This window comes from Rattus rattus, chromosome 9 (genome assembly GCF_011064425.1).
Source record: "Rattus rattus isolate New Zealand chromosome 9, Rrattus_CSIRO_v1, whole genome shotgun sequence".
NCBI lineage: Eukaryota > Metazoa > Chordata > Mammalia > Rodentia > Muridae > Rattus > Rattus rattus.
The window spans coordinates 54750864-54775180 of record NC_046162.1 but is presented as its reverse complement, the minus strand read 5'-3'; the positions used below and the strand labels follow the sequence as shown (position 1 = coordinate 54775180).

Sequence of the window (24317 nt, the reverse complement as noted above, 5' to 3'; positions counted from 1 at the left end):
ACCATGTCATACAACTGCTGCCTGCCCGCCCTGAGCTGCCGCACCAGCTGCTCCTCCAGGCCCTGCGTGCCCCCCAGCTGCCATGGCTGCACCCTGCCCGGGGCCTGCAACATCCCCGCCAATGTGGGCAACTGCAATTGGTTCTGTGAGGGCTCCTTCAATGGCAATGAGAAGGAGACCATGCAGTTCCTGAATGACCGCCTGGCCTCCTATATGGAGAAGGTGAGGCAGCTGGAGAGAGAGAATGCAGAGCTGGAAAGCAGGATCCAGGAGAGGAGCCAGCAGCAGGACCCCCTGGTGTGCCCCGCCTACCAGGCCTACTTCAGGACCATTGAGGAGCTGCAGCAGAAGGTGAGAGGGTGGGCATCGTAGTGACAGTTGAGTCAGTTATTTATTCAAGTTGAACATAGTACAATCTGAACAGGGCTGAGGGTGTTTATAGCTAATGTTGGCATATCCCGGGTCTGAAGTGAGAAGGTTTTGGAAATCCATTTGTGAGTCAATCACCATAATGGAAGTATCTGGATTCAGCATTAGTGCCCAATTAGCCAGAGTATCCTAACATGCTTGTCCCAAACTAGAATAAGTCATTTTTTTAAAAAAAGTTTCTTATGATGTTTCTTTCTTGCTCTAGGACCAATTATAACATTAGAAAGTACTATGCACCTGAGTTAGCTTTTTGAGCTAAAGGATTTCTATACGAGTCCTCAAATAGTTAAAGCATTTTAAACTTGTAGCAAGTGTAGTAAAAGACAGTTTTGGTAAACCAGGAGCTCCACTAACACACACTAACACACACACACACACACACACACACACTCACACACACACACACACACACACTCACACACACCATTCACTAGGACACTATGTAGGCAAATGGCATACAGGACAGACAGGAGTAGAGCCCACATAAAGGTGGGATATGGGAGGCTTCGCAAAATGTCGGTATCAGAGCAGTAGTTTGAATGACAAGCAGGGATTGGGGTGTGTGTGTGTGTGTGTGTGTGTGTGTGTGTGTGTGTGTGTGTCTGTGTGTGTAGGTCAGAGGATAGCCTAAGTGTCGTCCACCAATTTTTTTCTGAAACGAGAGACCCATTGGCTTGGACTTGTCAAGTAGGCTAGCTATCAAGCCACAGGGCTCTGTTTGGGATTATACATTTTTTTTTTTAAACTTTAGTTCTAGGGAGTGAACTTGGGCCCTCATTTTGCAAAGCAAGCACTTTACCAACAGAACTGTCTCCCAGACCCCAATGAGTAGGAGTTTATATCAGACTGTGTAAGCCATTGTTTCCTGGAGGGAACTGTCTGTCCACCGTCCTGTAGTCCTGACAAAGTAAACGTCAGAAAGGAGTAGTATGATTCGAGTGTCCTTATTTGTTTAACTCGCATTTGGTGAGCATTAGGCAAGGTTCTAGGGTTGGGGTAGGGGTAAAATGCTGAGTAAGAGATTCTCGCATCAGCAGGCGAGCACAGCCTAGTAGGGTAGAGAGATCTGGGGGAGAGCAAGCACAGCAAAGGTAAGTCCTGCTGTGGGAAAAGTGTACATGGGAGGCGTGGTCACCCATGAACTCTGGGAAAGGAAGGGATGGGTCTTCTACAGGGAACAGACGTTTTACCTATAGCACATGCATGGTGCCAGGAGACAGGGGACAACAGGGTTCCAACAGAGGAGGTGTGAGAGGATAAGGAACTCATCCTGTATGTCTGGGATGTGCCTAATTTTAGTATCCCAGGGATGCTCTCCATTCTAAGTGTACAGGGAACACTGGTCACATGACCTGAGGCTTGATCACCCAGCAGACTCAGTTCCTACAGGAAGTCTAGATACAGCCCTAGAAGAGTGGAAATCATGACTGCGCTCACTGGCTGTGTGTGAAAGAACACTGGCACTCAAAGCACACGCTTCCTTTCCGGCATCCGTGTTACATTCTACCCCAGCACTTTGAGGCCTGCTTTACCACCGATGCGAAGATCTGAAAGGATACTGGAGCGATTGGGAAGAAATAATGTATCTCGTGTCACAATCAATCCTCTGCAGATTCTCTGTGGCAAGTCCGAGAACGCCAGGCTGGTGGTGCAGACTGACAACGCCAAGCTGGCTGCTGATGACTTCAGGACCAAGTAAGACACCCGTAGTGACCAGAACAGCCCAAGGAGAAGGCAAATTGCAAAGTGATGGCTCTTTGTTCTGAGGATTGCCAGAGAGCTCACAAGTGCTATTGCGACTTGGGTTAGAGTTAGATTAAAAGCCAAGGTCTCTTCACTGACAGCTGAGGGGTCTGTGCTTCAAGTTCAGCTTGAAGAAGTGTAAGAGACCATTCATTCTTTACCCTTTTGAACTCAACACTCTGCCTTCAAAAGTGACTTTTATATTGGCCTTACCAAACACATTAGTTGTTACCAATGCATCCAAAAGGAGTATTAAGCCATAAAAAATAGAAGGCAAAAGCCCCCCTTTTTTCAGCAAATTATCAGTATTTTCAGGTATGATTGTGCTCATAATACTATTTTGATATTTTATAGAGTTAATAATAGGATTTCACTCATATAGCTCCTTCATCTTCAGGCCAACACGATGAAGTTTTAGTTCTGTCTTCATTTTACAAACAAGGCTCAGGGAGGGTAATGAATCCATCCCCAGCCATTTAATGCAAGGCTCTATCTGAGGGACTTTGAATTTCATGACTCTCAGTGCAGTTGGAAAGGAAGGGAGATATATTGTAGTAGAACTAGGAAGGGTAGCAATTCAAGAAGGTGAAGGCTATGCTTCCTTGACAGCAACTTGTGAGTGGATTCCTAGGACAATTGTAGTGAATGGCGAATGGAACCACACACAGACAGGACACCCAACTTACCACAGTGATGCTGTTCTTTTACAACACTTAAAATGGACTGGCCTCAGAGTAGGACGAGTTTGACCAGGTTATCCAAACAGAAATGTTTCCTCTTTGATGCCTTCTGCCTTGTCCATGTGTGCAGGTATGAGTCGGAGCTCTCTCTGAGGCAGCTGGTGGAGTCAGACATCAACGGCCTGCGTAGGATCCTGGATGAGCTGACCCTCTGCAAGTCTGACCTGGAGGCTCAGGTGGAGTCCCTGAAGCAGGAGCTGCTGTGTCTCAAGCAGAACCACGAGGAGGTAAGAAAGTCCCAGCTACCAACATCTCAATACTGAGGGTCCCACGATTCCTGAGCAGGGGAAGGGAAGCCTTGGTGGGCTAGATTAAAGCAACGTCTTTCTTAGTTGCTCAAAGGAAAGCTGAGAGATGACTGAGTGATAGGCCCAAGCTGATCTCTTTCCCAGGAAGAAGTACGGCCCTAGACTCACACGAATTTTGTTGTTTTCTGAATAGTTTTGAAATCAATGGTTAGGTTTAGAAAAGAGAGTGTTTTTGTGCTTTGCAAAGTCTAGGCGAATGGACTCCAAGCTAGTAGATGGATGGTTGGGTGTGTAGATAGATGGATGGGGAAAACGTGGGAGACTAGTTCTAACAGGCAGGATATGCTATCAGAGGACACAGAATGAGTGGACACCATTAACCTGTGTTTCTTCATATTCAAGTAGCAACAATTAAAAATCACTTGTCACACTGGGCTTAGCAGACAACAAATGCAAAATCAGAAGGAAATGATAGAATCTTGGAGTCCCAAGAAATATTGGCAACAACTTAACCAAGAATCTTCATACATAGATGAGGGAAGGACCTCAGACAGAGTCACCAGGTGTGATGTACATAAACTGGACTCAGGTTTTATAACTTCAAGTCAGTGCTAAAATAGTCTCTTTCCTCAAAATTGTGTCTACAGTCAACTCGCCTCTTAGAGACATCCATCCTTTCAAACCCTTTCGCATTCATCCTTTAAAAAGTGTGCCCTGTGTGTGCTTCTTAAAGTCCAAAGGTCTCCTTAGTTCTGAGGTCCATTCTTTGCCTTCCCCACCAGGAAGTCAACACCCTGCGCTGCCAGCTTGGAGACCGCCTCAATGTGGAGGTGGACGCTGCTCCCACTGTGGACCTGAACCGTGTGCTCAATGAGACCAGGTGTCAGTACGAGGCTCTGGTGGAAACCAACCGCCGGGAAGTGGAGGAATGGTTCACCACACAGGTGGGCACTGAGCTCATGGTCACTCAGGAACCGAGTCCCCCAGGACTGTAGGGCAGGGTCTGATCCTGTCCCTCCCCTTGCCTCTTGCAGACTGAGGAGCTGAACAAGCAGGTGGTGTCCAGCTCAGAGCAGCTGCAGTCCTGCCAGGCCGAGATCATCGAGCTGAGACGCACAGTCAATGCCCTGGAGATCGAGCTGCAGGCCCAGCACAACCTGGTGTGTAGTGTCCAGACCTGCTGCTGGGCAGTGTGGAGTGGGGAGGCAGAGTCAATGGGGTGTCCTTGGGGTCACACTCTCTCTCTCCTTATCTCTTGAAGCCTGTGACTTCTTTGGAAAGCTATGCTTTCCCTTGAGAGGGAACAGCTCTGTGACAGCCTTTGTCTTCTCCCCCACAGAGAAACTCTCTGGAGAACACCCTGACAGAGAGTGAGGCTCGCTATAGCTCCCAGCTATCCCAGGTGCAGTGCCTGATCACCAACGTGGAGTCCCAGCTTGGTGAGATCCGGGCTGACCTGGAGCGTCAGAACCAGGAGTACCAGGTGCTGCTGGACATCCGGGCCCGGCTGGAGTGTGAGATCAACACATACAGAGGTCTGCTGGAGAACGAGGACTGCAAGTGAGTTGCTGGCACCATGAGGCACACTCAGAGTGCCTTAAGAACAATACAGGGACCTTGCAAGTGAAGTTCAGATACCAGGATATCTCTAGAGACCAGTATAAGGTACTTGTCAGTACTAACTGGGCTAAAGATATTTTTCTGTCTGGAAGATAGTGACAAGGTGACTGTATTCCCCATTGGCGATTCTTTGACTGCTGTGTCTTCCTGGATGAGTTCTGACATGCAAAGGAGATAGAAAACTCAGGCGACCATTGTTTGATTAAACTAAAACTCCAGGTCCACTGTTTTTTTTTTTTTTTTTAAACTCTTGTTAAAAATCACCTGAGAGAAGGAACTTAATCCAATAAGGCAATCTTCTAGTGCATTCGAGCATCTTTAAGGAGAGGGCTCAACACACAGTAGATCAGGCCACGTGCCAGCTCAGGCAGCCTATTTAGAAGCACGATTCTCTTGCAAAGTTTGCATCCATGGGGTGGATATCACCAATCCGGGTTTCTAGGTTGGAGGTAGAGGCTTAGAGGTCAAAGTGACTCCCCTGTGTTATTCAGAAGGCTGGACTCCATTGCTAGTATTGTAATTCTCTTCTATGACTGTCTCTGAACTCTGTAGAGGGAGTGAACGGAACAAAGCGTGCTCTGTAAATAAGGGAATGGGCTTCTTGCCTTTAGGCAACTCTGCTTTCCAAGAACTCACTTTCTCATGCTGACTCTAATGATCCTGTGTTCTAGGCTGCCCTGCAACCCCTGTGCCACCACCAATGCCTGTGACAAGCCCATTGGACCCTGTGTCACAAATCCTTGTGTCACACGCCCCCGATGTGGACCCTGCGGTACCTTTGGCTGCTAAATACCCCGAGGCCAGCAGGAGGATTGCATGAAGTCAGAAAGGAAGCTGGTGGATCAGCTCAGCCTCTTTGAATCCACATCCAGCACCTTAGGGATCATGGTCTGGAAGAAGAACAAAGGCCCTAGTGCTGTGGTCTGTTTCCGAGTCCAGGCCCACTGGACCATCTTCATCCAGGGCTTCTCTGTGATCACCCCCGCTCCTGTTCTGGTAGTTTAAGAGGTCTGAGCTGTGTAGGGGCCACACAAGGTATTTTGTGGTTCTTGCTGCTTCTTCTACCCTTTCTTGCAGTTTTCCAAAAACCTAATAAATTTTCCTCTTGCAAACAGATATGAGTTTCCCTTGTATTCATCTTTTTTCAGAGTGTTTGTTCTCTGTGGGACTCTTATGAAGACACATGAATGCAGAAGGGGGCTTGATAGTTTAACCAACCCTGTCCTAATGTTCATCAGACAGTTAGTGCCAGCATCCATGTAGGCTCGCACTAAACGGCAGAACACTCTCCCCTCCAATATTCCTGAATTATTACTAAAACCTATATTCCACCAGACCGAGGCCTGTAGCCTTCCTGGGCCACAATCTTTGACCCTTACATGTTGGCAGTCTCTCTGTTTCTCTGTCCTCAAGCCTGGTCCCTCCGCTTCCCCACCATTGCACCACTCAATCCCTCTTCTTCCCGTGATTCCCTTGCGTCCTGTCTCTGACTCCCTGCACAGCTATGGGCTGCTGGCAACTTTGTTTACTAATTAGAACCAGCTGGGGCAGGGACCCTCAGCATCTCACATGCAGGATCCTTGTGCAATTTGGAGACCCATAATGCAAGCATTAACCTGAACCCATAGCACTGTGTCTGTAGATTTACCCACTCTAGGTATCTCAAACTCTACACCGTCACGTGTGTCTTTCACTTTGATCCGTAGGCCTTAGGAATTAGAATTCCCCAGGAATCTCACGCTGAGAAAAGAGAGATCCTAAAGCCAGAGGGGAATCTTTTCTCTCTTGGAAGAGGTTTACACTTGTCAGAGCTTTCTTGCGGAAGAGTAGAACCAAAACAGAGATGGGTAATGGGTAGGACTACACTTTGACCCACACCACCTAGATGTGTCTAATACCAGACCTCTACTTAAATTTGGGCTTCAGAACCCCAAAGAAAGTCTTGGGGTACATTATTGGATCTCCTTGTTTCTCTTTCCAGTGTGGACATTGAATGAATCTTTCTTTTGCTTTTTTCTAGCGATGTGGCTGTTTTTGTGGGTTTTACTGAAGATGGGTGGTTGAAATTGGCTTATTGTCACACAGGCTGGCTGTGACCCCAAGTCCGGTAACAATATGAGTAGATACACAGGATAGACACATGATACTCTGTGATTAGCTTCTTTTGTATAAATTGTGTCTTTAGATTCACCCATCCTCTAGCAAGCAACATGTACTGTGAATATTGCACTTCAGGATTTTTTTCATTCTTTTTTGATTCTAAGATAGCATTGCCTTACATCTTTGTGTTCAAGTTTTAGGGTGGACATGCTTTTTTCCCCCTCTCTCCCTCCCTCTTCCTTCTTTCTGTGTGTGATGTGTGCTTTGTGTATGTTTGTGGCACGTGCGTGTGTGTGTGTGTGTGTGTGTGTGTGTGTGTGTGTGTGTGCGTGCTCATGCACGCTCACACAGAGGTATGCAGCCCATATGTGCACTTATGGAATGCAGAAGACAGTGCTGCCTGTTTTCTTTTGCTCTCCATTTTATTTCTGAAGACATGGTCTCTTGTTGAACCTAGAGCCTGCTGATTGGCTTAGACTGGCCAGTGACAGTCTGGAATCCTTCTGTTTATACATCCTAGTTCTGGGATTCCAAGCACGAGCCAACCTCCAGCTGCTTTATGTGGGTGCTGGGGATCCGAACTCAGATTCTCACTTAGCAAGTGCCCTACCAAGGAGGCACCTCCTCACACCATATTTGTTATTTTTGAGACAGAGTGTTATCCTGCAGCCTTGGCTGCTCGGCACTCACTGTATAGCTTAGGCTGGCCTCCAACTCATGGCCATTCTATTGCCTCAAACTTCCAAGTCCTGGGGCTTCCTATGCGACTTACCACCCCTGGTTGGGCATATATTTTCAGCTACTTTGGGTATAGGTACACGGGAATAAAATTGCTAGGTTATGTCATAACTGCACACTCCGAAAGCTGAGTGGTTGCTAGACCTGTCTCTGTGCTAGTTGACATTCTCCCTGACTGAAGGAGAGGCCTCCAGCCTCTGCAGGTTCCCACAAACACCTGCGTTTTTCCATATTGCAAAACAACAACAACAGAAACACAGGTCATCCCAGTGCACGCGAAGTAGCATTCGCTGTGGTTTTGGTTTGCATTGCTGTGATGATTCACGGGATCACCCTTCTTCTCATGTGTGTGCAGGCTGTTTGCAGATCTTCGGAGATGTGTTTACTCAGATCCATTGCCTCGGCTTTGAAGCCTGGCTCACTTCTCTTTTAAGTCGTGGGTGGACTTTTAAAGGTCGGGACACAGGACGCACATCCAGCAGATGATTTATTCATGTCCTTCCTGTCAAAACCATTTCCCTTTCTCACTTTCTTGGAGGACACAAAGTCTGTTTGCTACAGAAGAGTTTCGAATCCTGAAGTCCAATCTAATTTACAGGAATCTTGAACTCCATCTAATTTTACTTAGAACAATTTTAAATTATTTTCAATCGTGTGTGTGTATTCATGCGTGTATGCACATGCGCACGTGTGCATACAAGCACTCATGTATGAATGCAGGTGCTTGTAGAAGCTAGAAGTGGGTGTCAGATCCTCTAGAGTTGGAATTCAGGTGGTTGTGAGCCTCCTGAGGTGGGAGCTGGGAGCTGATTTGGGGTTCTCCGGAAGAGCAGGAAGTGATCTCAATTGCTACATCATCTCTGGTGTCCCCTCTGGCGTCCCCCCCCTTTTACTTTTATCACTTGTGATATTTGTGACATATGTTAAAAATATTTCTTTTTGTTCGTTTATTTATTTTTTTACTTCACAGGTCTCCCTGTGTAGCTCTGACTGTCCTGGAACTTACTATGTAGACCAGGCTGGCCTTGAGCTCACAGAGATCCACCTGCCTCTGCCTCCTCCTGAGGGCTGGGATTAAAGGATTAAAGGCGCGCGCCCGCTGTGCCTGACAAGAAACTTTCTTTCCAAACCCAAGAATGAGAAGGCTTCCTCCTACCTTATCCTCACATTTTCTACCCCCCCCCCCGGAGTTCGTACTGTTAGCCTCCGAGACAGGATCTTCTGTGTATCCTAGTCAGGACTCAAACTTAGCATCTTCCTTCGACCTCACGAGTACTGCGCTTGTAGGAAAGAGTAGCCACGGCAGACTCTCTGCTCCTTTAAAGGTGTGTTTCTGTGTGGAGTGACCAAAGGCCGAGCTCCACTTTTCTGCGTGTGGATGCCCCGTTACTTAGACACTGCTCATCAAAAGCAGCGTCTTTCCTCTATTAGTCTCACTGGAACCCACACTGAAGAGCTTTGCGGGAAGGTTTAAAGCCAGCACGTGTGACTCCTCCAGTGCTCTGTTCTCTTTTGAAGATTACTTCGGTGATTTGACTCCATTCCCACGTGAATTTTTGAGCCAGCTTGCCAATAGCTAGGCCTCAGCTAGCTGGGACTTTGTTGGGCCTTGTGTTGAAATTTAAAGTCAGTTGCGGGTTATTGTCATCTGCATTGTGCCTGTATAACTTGCTGTGACAAATTACTCTACAAAGGTAACTTGAGGATGGAATAGTTTTGACGAATAGTTCCAGAGGGGCAGCTCATCGTGGCAAAGAGAAGGGATGTGGCAAGGGCAGAATGTAGCGAGAGACCTTGTTTTCCCAGTGAGGAAACAGACCGTGATGAATAGTTGTGTCCCATCTTCTGTCCTCTTTTTATTCAGCCTAGGGTCCCAGTGCATGCAACTACGCCAGTGGAAAGTCTTTTCAACTCATTTAACTTAATCTAGGTAATTCTTCACACACATGCCTAGAGATTTGTTTCTATCACAATTGTAAATCCCACCAAGGTGACTAGTTTAACTATAATACCGTCTAGGTTGTATCCATGAGGGTATCTTATCCACCACCTTGAGGTATGGGAGGGAGAAGGGGTGGACCATTCCTTGGCCATCCTGCCTGGGTCCAATGTGTAGGAAACTGGTGGTGGGTTAAGGAAGGGTCAAGTTGTGAAGAATAGAATTTGCTGATGTGTCTTGGCTGCTGAGATGAATTGGGACTGCCACTCAATGCCAGGCCCACGATGCTTAGGGAAAGCAGAACTGTGAAGAACAGGCACAGTCCCTTATTCAGACACTGGACTCTCCCGATTCTCTCACAACGGGGCTAAACAAGGGCATTCAGACGCTAAAATCCCTTGATGCTCTCACAACATTTCTATGAGCATTTTGAGTCTATGCGTTTTAGTATTTTTTTTTTGTAAACCTTTCCATTAAGGATGTTGATTTTCTTTACCAATTCTGAATGGCTTAACAAATGTCTTCCAGAAGGAAGACTATCCTTGAGTTCTTTGTAACATCATTCTGGACTCCTTTCTGCAGATCTTGCAGATCTTGGTTCTCTCTCATTTCCTCTTCAATGTTTCTGCTTTTAGACCTGTTTGTGCTGTAGGCTGACGATTTCTTCATCTGTGATTTCTAATTCAGTTATTATCCTTCCACCTCTATTTAATCTAATGTTTAATAAGTCTGTTGGGCTTTAAAATTGATGCTAGTCTTTTAGAAATAAGGATGTTTTAGTATTTATTTTAAATTAGATTTAGCTTTAATTTTTTTTGTTTTAGAAGTAAATAATTTGAGTGTGTGTGTGTGTGTGTGTGTGTGTGTGTGTGTGTGTGTGTGTGTACTCATGTGGGTTCACAGGCCACTGCGCACATGGGGAGGTCAAACGATGACATATGGAGTCACTTCTCTTCTTCCAACATGTGGGTTCCCGGGTTGGGCCTTAGGCCTTGGCAGCAAAGCTTTATCCACTCAGCCATTTCACTGGCCTCAGTAAATGCAATTTAAACAAAGATATTTGGATTTATTAAAAATAGTAGCCAGTCATTAAAGCTAATAGTACTTTGACTCATAAAATCACGCCCGAACACATAAAAAAAGAAAGAAAAAATGGTGGGCGTGGAAACGTATATTCTACATCTTAATACAAGGATACGCAGAACACTCTGCCAGAAATCCAACAAAATGAGCAACCAACTCCAGACACCTGCAAAAACTAGTTAGAGATCCTTTCAATTGTATACAAGTGAGTTTGCCATCGGGAAGAAGAGAAAACCCAGGCTAAAACCCAGAGCGAAGACTCCTGAAATTCTGTGAAGGCCTGCAGAGTGAATCTTAATAAAAACACAGTTGACAAATAATTGCGGTGCCTTTCCCTGCTGGGCAATCTTATTGACTCACCAGCTACTAATATTTATTAAAATTTTGTTTGTGGAGAGAGTTACGTGTACTGCTGGGGAGTGGTACCAATTACCATTCTAAGTTACTTCTGACTGATTAGATGTAGTTCTAGGCCGGCTAGGATATGGCTGCACCGACATTTATATGCGAGAAATATATTGTCAACTTAAAAAGAACATTTAAAACCAAGGGGATGTCAAGGAAATCTCGTATTGCTAGATTCTGTTAGTGCATCCTTAATTCATCAACAGACCATAACAATGGATACTGGTGGCCTTTGAAGTCCCCCTGTACATTTGATTTCTGGTTCCAGGAAATGTCAGGTCAGACTCTTTTGAAAATTTTCCATCATTTCTGCAGCATGGTGATGGGGCTGGGAATGCAGTAAGGATCAGTGGGCTGATTAGGTTCTAATGATAGGATCCGGAACAACCATTTATCTATTCTGAGCCTCAGTTTCCCCATTGGTAAACAAGGGCCACGTTGACAAGAAGGTCACAAGACCCTGACATCCCTTTGTTCCAAGATCTCCTCTCTTTGGACCATTTTGGCATTTAGGGTCTACGTGAGAAGGTGGCAGTTGAGGTGCAGCTGTAGCTGAACAGCTCGGATCTGTTGGAGAGCATCTCTCCCTGAGCTGCACTTTGTCCTCTGCTGTGAGGACAGTGGGAAGTCCTGCCTGGATGATGCCTTGCTCTTGAGCTAAATGACCGGATCTCAAATCACGCTCTTCTTCACAGAGCCGAGGCGGTGTCTTACACACGGGCAGTCTACACTGTTGTGCCTCTCGGATGACTGTTCCTAAGTCACAAACTGTTATGAGTCATGGAGTTCAAACAAGCGAAGCATCTCTGAACTGCTTCAAGGGCAATTATCTTTCAAGGTCCAACCATTGTGTAAAACTCTGATTCCCTGGGACCGAAGCTCATACGCTTTATCATCAAGTGTACAAATGTAGAAGGGAGGACGTTCTCTAAGGAATGGACGTCTTACCTCTGCATGTGTGAAAACTCAGTTTACTGAAGTTTAGTGTGGATATTACTCTATAGACACGGGTCTTATACACAGTAGGCATACCAGTGTGACACTAGGAAGGTCCTGACAACTTTTCCGTCTACCTGACACCCTCTCCGTGGTCCTGATTGTGCATGATCTTGCGGGTGTACTTGGACGTTCTCACACGGTGCATTCCATTCTCTGTCTCTGTCTCTGTCTCTCTCTCTCTCTCTCTTTCTCTCTCTCTCTCTCTCTCTGTACATGTGTGTATGGGCCAGAGGTCAGTGTTGGGTCCCTTCCTCAGTTGTTTTCCACCCTAGTTTTTGAGACAGAGTCTTTCATTGCACCTGGAGCTCACCGACTGACTAGGCTAGCTGTCCAGAGAGCTTCAGAGAGCTTCAGAGCGCTTCCGTATCTATCTTTCCACTGTTGTGATTACAGCTGTGTGCTTCTGTACCTGCCTTCAAATGTAGGTGCTGGGGATCTGAATGATCTTCATGCTTGCGTAGCGAGCCCCTTCCTGACACCCATCTCGCTGGCCTGCATGGCCTCTTCTTTCATAAGCTCTTCTCCCTGCTCATCAGTGCTGACATAAACTCACTCTTTTCATTGTTTCTCCCTTTGTCTCCACTTCTCTGGAATTTCCAAAGTCTGGCCCTCAGCTCTTGCTTTTCTCTCTATATTCTTTCCCCTTTGCCCATCTCTATACTTCTCACACTTCTACCCCAACCATGCCCACATCTGTGGTTAACATCCCTCCTGTGAACTCTATCCTTTGACTCCCTTTGTCCCCTTTTGCTGCTTGCCTGGACTGCTACAACAACCTCCTTGCTGGTCTGTCTGCTTCTAGCTTTTTATACAGGAAATGGTAACCATTTGTTGAAATGGTGCCTTAAAACTTTTGTCATACCCCAATCTCACATGGATGTTGATACCAGGGTGGTCCAAGTCTTCCCTGGAGGACTGGTAGATATATATGACTCTCGCCTCATTAGCAGCTTTGTCTTCTACCATTTCCCTTCGCTTCACTTACTTGGGTTCCTCTACCGTGCTGAATTTTCTTGCTGTGTTATGGTGCATGCCCCAAATCTCACCTGGACTTCCTATTTTTTCTCCCTCTGTTTCTTAGACAGCACATTGCACTGCATCCCAGCACAGATCCATGTCTGTGATCCTGCAATCTGGACGATGCTTGCTTTTCCCAACTTGCAAACCTCTCTATGTTACTTGTCACCTCCTGCTTCGGATATTTACTTCTTGTTCATGCCTTCATCTATTTGGCCCACACTCACTCAATGTGTTCATCACGTAGCAAGGTCCTAGAACTGGGGCTCAAAGATGAATTGAGCCCTGTCCTTTCTGTCAGAAGCTCAAACAGAGATAAAGGTACAAGTCAGGACAAAGTCATGCTCAAAGTTGAGCAAAAAGGAGTGCTCAGAGAGGAGATAAGACCTGACCAAAGAGGTTCAGATGGAAGCTGGGCTCTTTGTATAGTTGCAGTGCAAAATGATAAAAAACAGAAGCTGATGCTAGACTTGTAACCACCTTCTACCTGCGACACTTGGTTCTGCTGTGTTCAAGCATTTGCCTTGAAGATTCCTATTGAGGGTTGGGAAGGTCCAAGATTTGTGATAAAAATGCCAACCTGGACTGTCTGGGAACTGTACAGGCTTCCAGCAAGTGGGAGTTCCCTCTGTCTGTAGCACTTGTCCACCTTCCACTCCTCGAAGTGTCTAGTACCTTGCCTGGCAGGCCATGAGGCTAGTGCTGTCTTGGGGGATGGTATCTACAAGTAGGGTCACAAAGAAGCTAGGATGTCTTAGCCCCTGATTTTTTGTTTTGAAAACTGTGGCTCTGACATTTGGAAATTGGATATAGGAAGAATTCTGCTTCTCTGTTTCATCGAGCAGGACCAGTGGCTCACTCAAGTGTCAGGGCCCTCACGGAGTAGCAGCACTGACCCTTGACCTACCACACCCTACTAATGAAGGCTGGGCCTTTCATGAGACCTATCCTTTGAAGTCCTACCACCAAGCTCTTACCTCATGATGTACAGCATGGCAAGGAGTCCTGACTGAGGGAGAAGCCCAAGTAAAGCCTTTTATGAGGTGAGGGAATGTTCTGAGGAAACACAGCAAATGAATGGGGAGGCCTTTGACCATCACTAAATGAGCAAAGCCAAAAGAAAAAAAAAAGAGAGGTCAACTTATATGTCCACACCCTCTTTGGAGTGAGTATAAATGCTCATCAGAGGAAGGGGACTCAGAGCTCTGAGGCTTGGAGGATTCACACCGCATCTTCATCCAGGCACCTTACCTTCCAGCACCATGCCATACAACTGCTGTCTGCCCGCCCTGAGCTGCCGCACCAGCTGCTCCTCCAGGCCCTGCGTGCCCCCCAGCTGCCATGGCTGCACCCTGCCCGGGGCTTGCAACATCCCCGCCAATGTGGGCAACTGCAATTGGTTCTGTGAGGGCTCCTTCAATGGCAATGAGAAGGAGACCATGCAGTTCCTGAATGACCGCCTGGCCTCCTATATGGAGAAGGTGAGGCAGCTGGAGAGAGAGAATGCAGAGCTGGAAAGCAGGATCCAGGAGAGGAGCCAGCAGCAGGACCCCCTGGTGTGTCCCGCCTACCAGGCCTACTTCAGGACCATCGAGGAGCTGCAGCAGAAGGTGAGGGGATGGCCAACCGTAGCATTTCTAGAAGGAAGTTGACAGGAGAATGCGTGAGACAGAATTGACATGACCTCTTGGTGTGGTGGAAAATTCGATAGCCACACTTCCAGCTCTTTAAGCATGTTTTTCTTGTGGACTCTTCTGTTTGCAGACAGGAGACTGTTAGTTTCGAATCTTGTCAGAAATTAGACTCAGTGGAAGTCATAGGAGTTTAGAGAACTCCCGACAATGGTTAAGAGTGGCCTGTGGGTGTTTCTGAGCTCTGAAAGTATTGAAGAATTGAAGTAAGAGAAAAGGACTGAGCTGAAGGAGGAAGTCACGTAGTAGGAAGGACCATTATTTTTTCTTTATTAACTTGGTTGGCATGGTGATGCTCTGACCTCTGGTGGACCTCTTCTGGGCACCTTACTACTCTGATCTCATGCCCATGGGGTTCTCTCAGTGCACCATGTCCAGTGGGGAATCAGAGTATTTGGCCAAACCCAGAAATATTAGACACTAAATAGACATGGTCCCAAGCCATCGAGGATGACCTGGAGAACGGAACAACCCCCATTGCCTAGGCCCCTGCGCTTGCTGCTTTACGTCTTCATCTTGCCAATTTGACTGAACGTTTATTAAGTTATGGAATATTTTTTAGCTTTTAGAGCCTTTCCAACCAAATATCAGTTGTTTTAAACAAACGCAAATTGTTTTTTTGTATCAGCTACTTGATATTTCTTATTAAGAAAGGGGAAAAATAAGATCATCTTCTGATGCTCCTTTGTGTATTTGCATGCCTGCCTCCAGATTTGGTCCCTCAGATAATTTTTGAGCATTTATTGTACACAGCATTTAACAGACATGAAACATGATATGTCTTTTTTAAAATTCTGATGTTTCCATGTAAACAAATCGACAGGATTTCTCTTGATGTAAAGAGCCACCCCACTGCTCATTATACCATGTTTTATGATCTCTAGATCTTGTGTGGCAAATCTGAGAACGCCAGGCTGGTTGTGCAGGTCGACAATGCCAAGCTGGCCTCTGATGACTTCAGGACCAAGTGAGTGGGTGGACCGGTGGGGCGTCGTTGCTGGTTTCCACCTCTCTTCTCTCCCTCCCCTTCCTCTGTTGTTCACACAGGCCAATGTTGATCAAGATTTCCCCTAGTAGTTTCTCCAAGATCCACACTCCCTCCTCTTCCCTCTTCCCCTTTGTAGAATAACATCTCCAGTCCCAACCTCAATACCATCAAACTATATGTCTGTGACTAGCATAGTTCTCTACTGTGTGCAAAACTCAGTCACGAGAATGTGGGAATACATTCATCCTGGAAGTCTCGGAAGTGTACAAACTCTTATCTCCTCAGATCCACTGTCTTTGTGTAAGTCATTAGCATGCACTTCCCTGCAGGATCTACTTCTGGACCTTGACAGCTTAAGTAGAAGGAGACAGTTATAAAAACTCGTATCTGTCATTCCTAGTTATCCAACGAAGCAAACCAAAGCAGAGTTGGGGCTAGGCCCGTTCCTACAGTCTGTCCCTGATTCTCCTGTGATTGTAGGTATGAGACAGAGCTCTCTCTGAGGCAGCTGGTGGAGTCAGACATTAACGGCCTGCGCAGGATCCTGGACGAGCTGACCCTCTGCAAGTCTGACCTGGAGGCTCAGGTGGAGTCCCTGAAGGAGGAGCTGCTGTGTCTCAAGCAGAACCATGAACAGGTGAAGTTTCCCAAAGAGAAGCGCACGGTCGGACCGGCCAGGACACGTCTTTAACTGCCACAGGCTGTCGGGAGAGCCTGTGGGTTGAGGCTCAATTAGCTCAGAAAGCCGTTCTCCAAACAAAAATGGATTTGTAGAGAATGACTAATCGTGATAGGAGATTAGGATTTTCAGCCAGAGGCAGGAACAAGAATAAAAGAAGTTGGCTAGCTCAGTCAGTAATGGGGAAAGGTCAGAGCTAAGGCAGCTGCTGGGAGAGTGTGTGTGGACACCATTGCAGACTATGATTCTCTGCTTTGAACGGCAAAGGGCAGGGAGGCTTAGGATGCCCAACAAGTGGGCTGAGATGGACTCAGAAAACACTTCAGGGTGTGGTCCTTCACTGCCATACAAAATTCTGCTGTTTGTGCTGCTTGGAGGAAACACAGAACAATGTGTTCGTCAGTCACCACCACCCAGGACACATAGGGTTGTAAACTACACGTGCTAGAACTCTGTATGTAGTGAGTCAATGCTAACCAAGAGTTTGATATGCACCAAATTTGTGCTAAGCACTTGAGAGCTTCAGAGGGGTGTGGGGGAAATGAGCAGTTTAAAGATTCTAGAACAGTGGTTCTCAACCTTTTGGTGGCGACCCCTTGGGGGGAGGGTTGTTAAATAACCCTCTTAGAGGGATCAAATAAGACCACCGGAAATATCAAACATTTACATTATGATTTATAACAGTAGCATAATTACAGTTATGAAGTAGCAATGAAAATCAATTTTATGCTTGGGGGGGGGAGGTCACCGAAACCTGAGGAACCGTATTAAAGGATCGCAGCATTAGGAAGGTTGAGAACCATTGTTCTACATGTTTCTAGAAGTTATATGGGAGTGTTAAAGATAAGATGTAATTTAAATCTGTCTGATGGCCACCTAAGCCCAGAACCAAGTTCCGTTGGCTCCACAAAGAGGTCAATAGTAAAATGTGGAGACATTCGCTTTGTTTTCTTTGTGGTCAAACTTTGTCCAAGCTTAAGGAGAAAAACACTTACAGATATGGTGAGATATTTCAGCAAGACCTCTGAACTAGCCTTTTAGGGAGAAGAATTTAAATGGTTGCCATGTCTCAGCTCTGATACGAAACCGCACTATCCTTCTGAATAAAAAGTGTTATGTTTAGCATGAAGGGCAGAATGAGGTATGGGCTGGAAGGGGAATCAGTTAGTCAGTGGCCATAGGGAAAAGGACGCTGGGAAAGAACAGAATGGAGATTGTGGAGTGATTCAATGCACCAGGCACCCAACTGCATTCTCTCATGGAGAGCCTCAAGGTCCTTTGTGATATTTTGAATTTCCCACTTTCCCACACCAGGAAGTCAACACCCTGCGCTGCCAGCTTGGAGACCGCCTCAACGTGGAGGTGGATGCTGCTCCCACTGTGGACCTGAACCGTGTGCTCAATGAGACCAGGTGCCAGTACGAGGCCCTGGTGGAAACCAACCGCCGGGAAGTGGAGGAATGGTTCACCACACAGGTGGGCACTGAGCTCATGGTCACTCAGGAACCGAGTATCCCCCAGGACTGTAGGGCAGGGTCTGATCCTGTCCCTCCCCTTGCCTCTTGCAGACTGAGGAGCTGAACAAGCAGGTGGTGTCCAGCTCAGAGCAGCTGCAGTCCTGCCAGGCCGAGATCATCGAGCTGAGACGCACAGTCAATGCCCTGGAGATCGAGCTGCAGGCCCAGCACAACCTGGTGTGTAGTGTCCAGACCTGCTGCTGGGCAGTGTGGAGTGGGGAGGCAGAGTCAATGGGGTGTCCTTGGGGCCACACTCTCTCTCTGACACAGCTCTGTCTTCTCCCCCACAGAGAAACTCTCTGGAGAACACCCTGACAGAGAGTGAGGCTCGCTACAGCTCCCAGCTATCCCAGGTGCAGTGCCTGATCACCAACGTGGAGTCCCAGCTTGGTGAGATCCGGGCTGACCTGGAGCGTCAGAACCAGGAGTACCAGGTGCTGCTGGACATCCGGGCCAGGCTGGAGTGTGAGATCAATACGTACAGGGGCCTGCTGGAGAGCGAGGACTGCAAGTGAGTATGGCTGAATGACTTTTCCTTGGGTGAGTTGTTTTCTTGGTGGGACTTAACTTATTCCTTCACACTTTTACCTCGAGACATCCAAAGGAAGGGTGCTAATCTGACTGTTTTTAGTGTCTTCCTATATGTTGAACTCACTCTGCCCTAACTTGCTCCAATAATTTCTGGTTTTCAGGCTCCCCTGCAATCCCTGTGCCACAACCAATGCATGCGATAAGCCCATCGGGCCCTGTGTCTCTAACCCTTGTGTCACAAGACCTCGGTGTGGACCTTGCAACACTTTCGTGCGGTAAAGATACCATCGCCAGAAGGGGACAAAGATACCAGTTGCACCTTAACTCCACCATCTCAAGACCTTAAAAAGTGACCACACTGGACAAAGACAGACCGGTTCTTAGGGTCAGTTCCAGTCCATGATGTATTTTCTGGTTTGAGGAGATGCAAAGTCTGTCTTTGGAGGAATCTATGGTAGGGTCGAGTACCATCTACTCACACAAAGCCATATTTACATACGCAATGTTTCGCTTTACTAAAACACCTGACTGTGATTTGTAAATAATTCCGTTGAGTGTGGGGATCTGGCTGGCATGCTTTTGAAGCAGAACATGAGTGGGTGTAACCTTTTTTTGTTACACTTTTTGTCTTTTAAAGACAATACAAATCCTTTGTCTTCCCAATAAATTCTTATTCTGGCTTAAAAAAAAATCTGTATTGTCGGTTTCACTCAATGGTAACCAGTTTTTTCCCCACTAGGTGAAAGGTCCAGTCACCCCCCATATATGGCTTGTGATTTCCTTCAAGGGAAAAGCCTCTCTCTGAGGTCACCCATGGCCAGACCCGCATTAAGAGAACAGAGAGAGGAGTTGGATTCAGGTCTAGGTGGTGTTAGTGACTGTGGCCAAGGTTTGCCAGTAGATGACATTTGTGTTGAGACCTGAAACTAGAGAGGGGACATCCAGAGGGAAAGAATCTTCCAGGGAGACAGCAGGGATTAAGGGAGGGAACAAAGCTGTACCTTTGGAGCATGGGGGGAGGGGAGCAGTGTGCCTGCAGCAGCGCAGAGTGGGGAGTGGTTGGCTGGGGGTGTGCAGGGGTCATTGGTTCTGGGAGAAACTGATTATTTATTTATTTACTCGTGTGTGTGTGTGTGTGTGTGTGTGTGTGTGTGTGTGTGTGTGTGTGTGTGTGTGTGTGTGTGTGTGTGTGGTATGTGTATGTGTACATGGTATGTGTGATATGTGGTGTGTATGTGTGTGTGTGTGTGTGTGAACATGCGCATGTAAGGAAGCCAGAAGTTGACACTAGACACCTTCCTCTGTCACTGTCCATGTTATTTGAGACAGGGTCTGCCAGTGAACGTAGGGCTCACCAGTTGACTAGACTCGTGGGCCTGCAAGTCCCAGGATCCTCCTGCCTCCCCCATCTCCCAGTGCTGGGTTTGCAGACTCCACTGCATCCGGCTTTGTATGTGGGTCTTAGGGATTCCAATGCAAACCAGCAAGCACATGACAGACACAGCTGTCCTCAGCCCCCTGATTTTATTTCAAGTACGAGAAGCGCTCCAGGAGAGTCTAAGGCTGGATTAAGTGGTATCACCTTTAAAGGCTGTTTTGGTGGTTGAGTAGGAGACAGGTTCCCAGAACATTCAGATTGAAGTCTCTGAGGTGGTGATGACAGCTACAAGTCAAGTTGTTTTGATCCGAAAAGGAATCACTGACGTGAACAACTGCTCACATTTCCATCCGTGAGAGGAGAGTAAGATAAGGGTACCAGAAATCACATGAATTGCTCCAACTACCAGAAGATAGGATCAAGATGTAGCGTGCCCCTGGTCATTACGAAACTCACACTAACACCTTGACAATGTCATGGGCCAGCCAGGCAGAAGGGCGAGGCTCACCTGGTTCGTAGGAGCCCACGGTGGGCGTATGGGCGGAGGTATCAATCTCTCATGGTTTTTAAAAACATACAAGGATAATCATCTGTCTGAAATGTAAAGGCTAAAGGGCCTTATGGGGTCCTCACAGACACGTGCATAAGAAATTAAGACTTGTGCCTCGCCGTGGTTGGAGCATTCAGCTTGGATGCAAATGGCTTCACACAAAGGACCAGGAAGGTTGGTGGTGGCCTCCATATGTTGCTATTAAAGGTTTAGGGCATGACAGATAGGAATGTAGATGTTTGAAAATTAAAAAGTGACTAAAAGGTGATAAAAATGTAAGCTTCCCTCTCCCAGATTTAGGGTTTGAAAATGATGTTTCCCTTTCAGCCTTTAATTATAACTGTCTTAGTCTTTGTTCCTAGTGTGTTATATTTCCTCTCTGAGCCTCAATTCTTGAGTTATAGAAAGAAAGAATAGTAATAAAAAAAAACCCACCTTACTGTTTAATTTTTTCCTCTTGTATCTTTATCCTCCCCACTGTGTGTGTGTGTGTGTGTGTGTGTGTGTGTGTGTGTGTGTGTGTGTGTGTGTGTGTGTGTGTGTGTGTGTGTGTGTGTGTGTGTGTGTGTGTGTGTGTGTGTGTGTGTGTGTGTGTGGTGTGTGTGTGTGGTGTGTGTGCATGCATGTGTGTATGTGTATATGTGTGTGTGTGTGTTGTTGTGTTAGGAGGACATTTCTATGATCAGTACATGTGGTATTGTCAATAATGATGATCATCAGAATCATCCTAAGAGAACAGAAGCAAAGCACGGGTCTATCAGTGTCAATGTCAAGGTAATTTTTTTTTCACTCGTGATAGCTGAAAATAATCCTATGCCTATTCTTCATTCAAGAATGCAACAGTTAAGTTTAACACCGAAGGCCTGGTAAAAATGTTGCATATTTGTGTCTCATTTTCCTATCTTTCCATATTGGATACATTGTTGGTTGGTTGTAGGGTGTGGCTGGCTGCAGATAGTAGGGAAAGATGTGAAAGGCTGGGAAGATAGCTCAGTGGGCTGTGTAGATGCTCAGTGGTTAAAATGCTCACCTCAAAAGCAATAGGATAGGAATTTGGATCTCCAGAGCCCCCGTAAAGGCTCGGTGGGCATGGCCGCCTACCTATAGCTCTGGCACCAGGAAGATGGGGATCGCATCTCCAGAGCAAGGTCTCTAGTGAGATGAGCTGTATGCTGGTGAGATGTGGGGTTGATCAAGAGGCCCTTCCTCCAAAGAATAAAGTGGAAACGTGGTCCCAGAAGTCTCCTGAGACATCAACCTTGATCCTTCATGTGCTTGCACACAACCCATGTGCACGGGTACCTCCATGTGAACACACATACGCGTGCTTGCACAAACACATGGACAAAAGAATAAGGAAAAAGAAAGAATGTGATAAGTGAACAATGGTGCCAGGGAAGGAGAGATGTGTGTGGTCTGTGGCTAAACGTCCAGAGAAGGCAGAAGTCCCATTGGGAGTGGCTCCCGCAGGCCATGTGGCAAGGAGTAGAGAGCATCTCTACCCAGAGTGAAATCCTTCTGAGAAAGGTGTTCTATGGGGGCGAGGGAGATGATAAACAAGAAAGCATCAAGGCCGCTCTTGGCCACACTCCATGTCTAATTAGCAGTAACCCCAAGGCGGCTCATCTCCAGTTCTAAATGCAGAGACATGGCTGGTGGACAGGTGGGAGTCGAGAGATTCCTTGGTTTGGGGATCAGTTGAGTAAGAATCCAGAATCCTGGCAATACGATGCGCTGAGTTTCAGTCAGCGTTTGGATGCAAGGGAAGGTTTTTTTTTAAACAGTGACTGGGGTAGGGATGTAGTTCAGAGTGTAGGACACCTTCTTAACGGGCCGCTGCCGGAAGTTTGATTTAAGCACGGCAAAGGATAGGCTTGGTAGTCTTTACTGCAACCCCAGCGCTCAGAAAAGTGGAGGCAGGAGGATCAGAAGTTCAAGGTCGTCTTCCCCTATGGAGTTTGAGGTCAGCAGGGGTTTTTGTGAGATCCTGTCTCAGAAAATGAAACAAAACAAAAGCCAAAAAAAAAAAAAAAAAAAAGACACAAGCCATCAGAAAACAAAACAAAATCAGAAATGAAGGAGACCTTACGTCTGTTTGATTCCTGTGCATGGAAATCAGTTTGAGATTCTGCTCTGTGGCTGGTGTGGGAGGAAAGAAAAGAAGGAAAAATAGAGGGGGAAGGAGGAAGAGAGAGAGGACAGGAAGGAAGAGAAGGAGGGAGGACCACAGGGAGGAAGAGGGGAAGGAGTTGGGGGATGAGTGGGAGGAAGGGAGGGGGAAGAGAAGGTGGAAAAGCAGGAAGCACAAGGAGAAGAAAGTTGTCCTTTGTCTTGGAAATTTGTAAATTGCGGTTTTACTTTACCAGTGCTGCAGCCCTCTCTACCACTGCCATCTTCCTATTTCTTTCCACTCTCATCTCTCAGAGCTGTACCCACAGCCTGTGGGACACTCCCTCCTCCTTTTCACCTTGGCACTGTGCTCTTTGAAGGAGGAATGGCTTTCCCAGGTTAACAGCCGCCTCCTTTTCATCTTGGCACTGTATTGTTTGAAGGAGGAACGGCTTTGCCGTGTTAACAACCTCGGACAGGATTAGGCACGGAACTTGCTTTTGAAAGCACGTCGGTGACAAGAACAGAGTTGCAGAGGTCTTTTGAACGAAGCTTGCCGCAAAGGAGAAATTAAGAACTTAAGTGATTTGGCCACAAAATGACTGGGTTTGTACCAGTGCCCCTGCCTCCAGTTCATCAAATGATTAAGGGAAGAGGCCTGTGTGGCTCATGGCTCCTCCCGGCTTCATCCCTTCATGTTTGTCCCTACCGACCTTCTCCAGGATGGGGTTTCTGTGGTTAGACGTAAGACTCGAGGGGCATTTGAACTAGAGTTGGCCGAATGCAACAATAGCTCGTGAGCTGTGCATTAAAGAAAGGTTTAGATTCTAATAGAGAGAGCCAGGGTGTGATCAAGGCTATCTTCTTGTTTAGTGAGCACTCTGCTGAATTAACTGATAATAAGCAATCTTGTGTGAACTGCACACTCCATTAAACATTGAAAACTATCTGCTCATGGATCTAACAAGATGTAAAAGAAACCAAACCAAAACCAAAGCCAAAAAGCTTGGATTTGTATATTCATTTATAAAACTACAATGTGTGTGTGTATGCATGCATGCACGTATGTACATAGGATTCATTTATCTATTAATAATGTTAATGACAAGAGAAAATTGAAATAAAAATGTGTGTGAAAGTCAGGAAACTCCTCAACGTTCTTTAAAACGTATCTGTTTTTATTTTCTGCATGTGTTTTGCCTATGTGCAGGCAATGGCAACGGGTGTGTGCAGTACCCGTGGAGGCCACCAGAGGGCGATGGACACCACCACCCCGCCCATCCCGCGCACTCCCCCCCACCCCCCACTAGAGTTTCAAATGGATTTTGAGCAGCTATGTAGGTGCTGAAAATGGAACCCAGGTCCTCTGGGAAAACAGCCAGAGCTCTTAACCACTGAGCCATACTTCTAGTTCTCTCAATGTTTTTCATTTTAAAATCTAGTTGGAGAAACTCAGGCTGGCTGTGGCTCCAACTCTATGTGACCTTCCACATACTAGCTTCAAATGGGAGGAGAAAAGTGCATTGCCGCCTGAAGCTTTGGTCTGGAAATTAACCCTCCTCACTGCTATTTACATTGTTAGCTGAAGAAGGTCCCTTGGTCAGACCTAGTTCCAAAGCAAGCAGAACTTGAGCACATTCCTGTCACGCTTTGGAAAGCCTGAGAGAACAGACAGACAGGAATAGTTGAGTAACGGCCGCTCTATGTGCTTCCTCTGGGGCTGTTATTTGTGGCGTTTGCTGAAGCAGATAGTGCTGTGTCTCTCCAAAAGGATCAGCATTCATTTTTTGCCAGGACATTCGGATACCACCAG

At 46.7% G+C, this 24317-nt stretch overlaps 2 protein-coding genes across 2 annotated transcripts; both read left to right on the top strand.

Annotated features, from left to right (window-relative positions):
* LOC116908984 (keratin, type I cuticular Ha3-II) lies at nt 1–5896 on the top strand. The gene is made up of 7 exons (XM_032912455.1): nt 1–351; nt 2042–2124; nt 2983–3139; nt 3943–4104; nt 4195–4320; nt 4500–4720; nt 5452–5896. The coding sequence occupies exons 1-7, from the start codon at nt 4–6 to the stop codon at nt 5567–5569; spliced, it is 1215 nt and encodes a 404-aa protein (XP_032768346.1). The 5' UTR covers nt 1–3; the 3' UTR covers nt 5570–5896.
* Nucleotides 5897–14320: 8424 nt separating this feature from the next.
* On the top strand, nt 14321–18746 carry LOC116909037 (keratin, type I cuticular Ha3-I). Its single transcript, XM_032912518.1, has 7 exons — nt 14321–14671; nt 15637–15719; nt 16221–16377; nt 17734–17895; nt 17988–18113; nt 18227–18447; nt 18629–18746. Exons 1-7 carry the CDS (start codon nt 14324–14326, stop codon nt 18744–18746), a joined length of 1215 nt encoding a protein of 404 aa, XP_032768409.1. The 5' UTR covers nt 14321–14323.
* Nucleotides 18747–24317: the final 5571 nt, after the last annotated feature.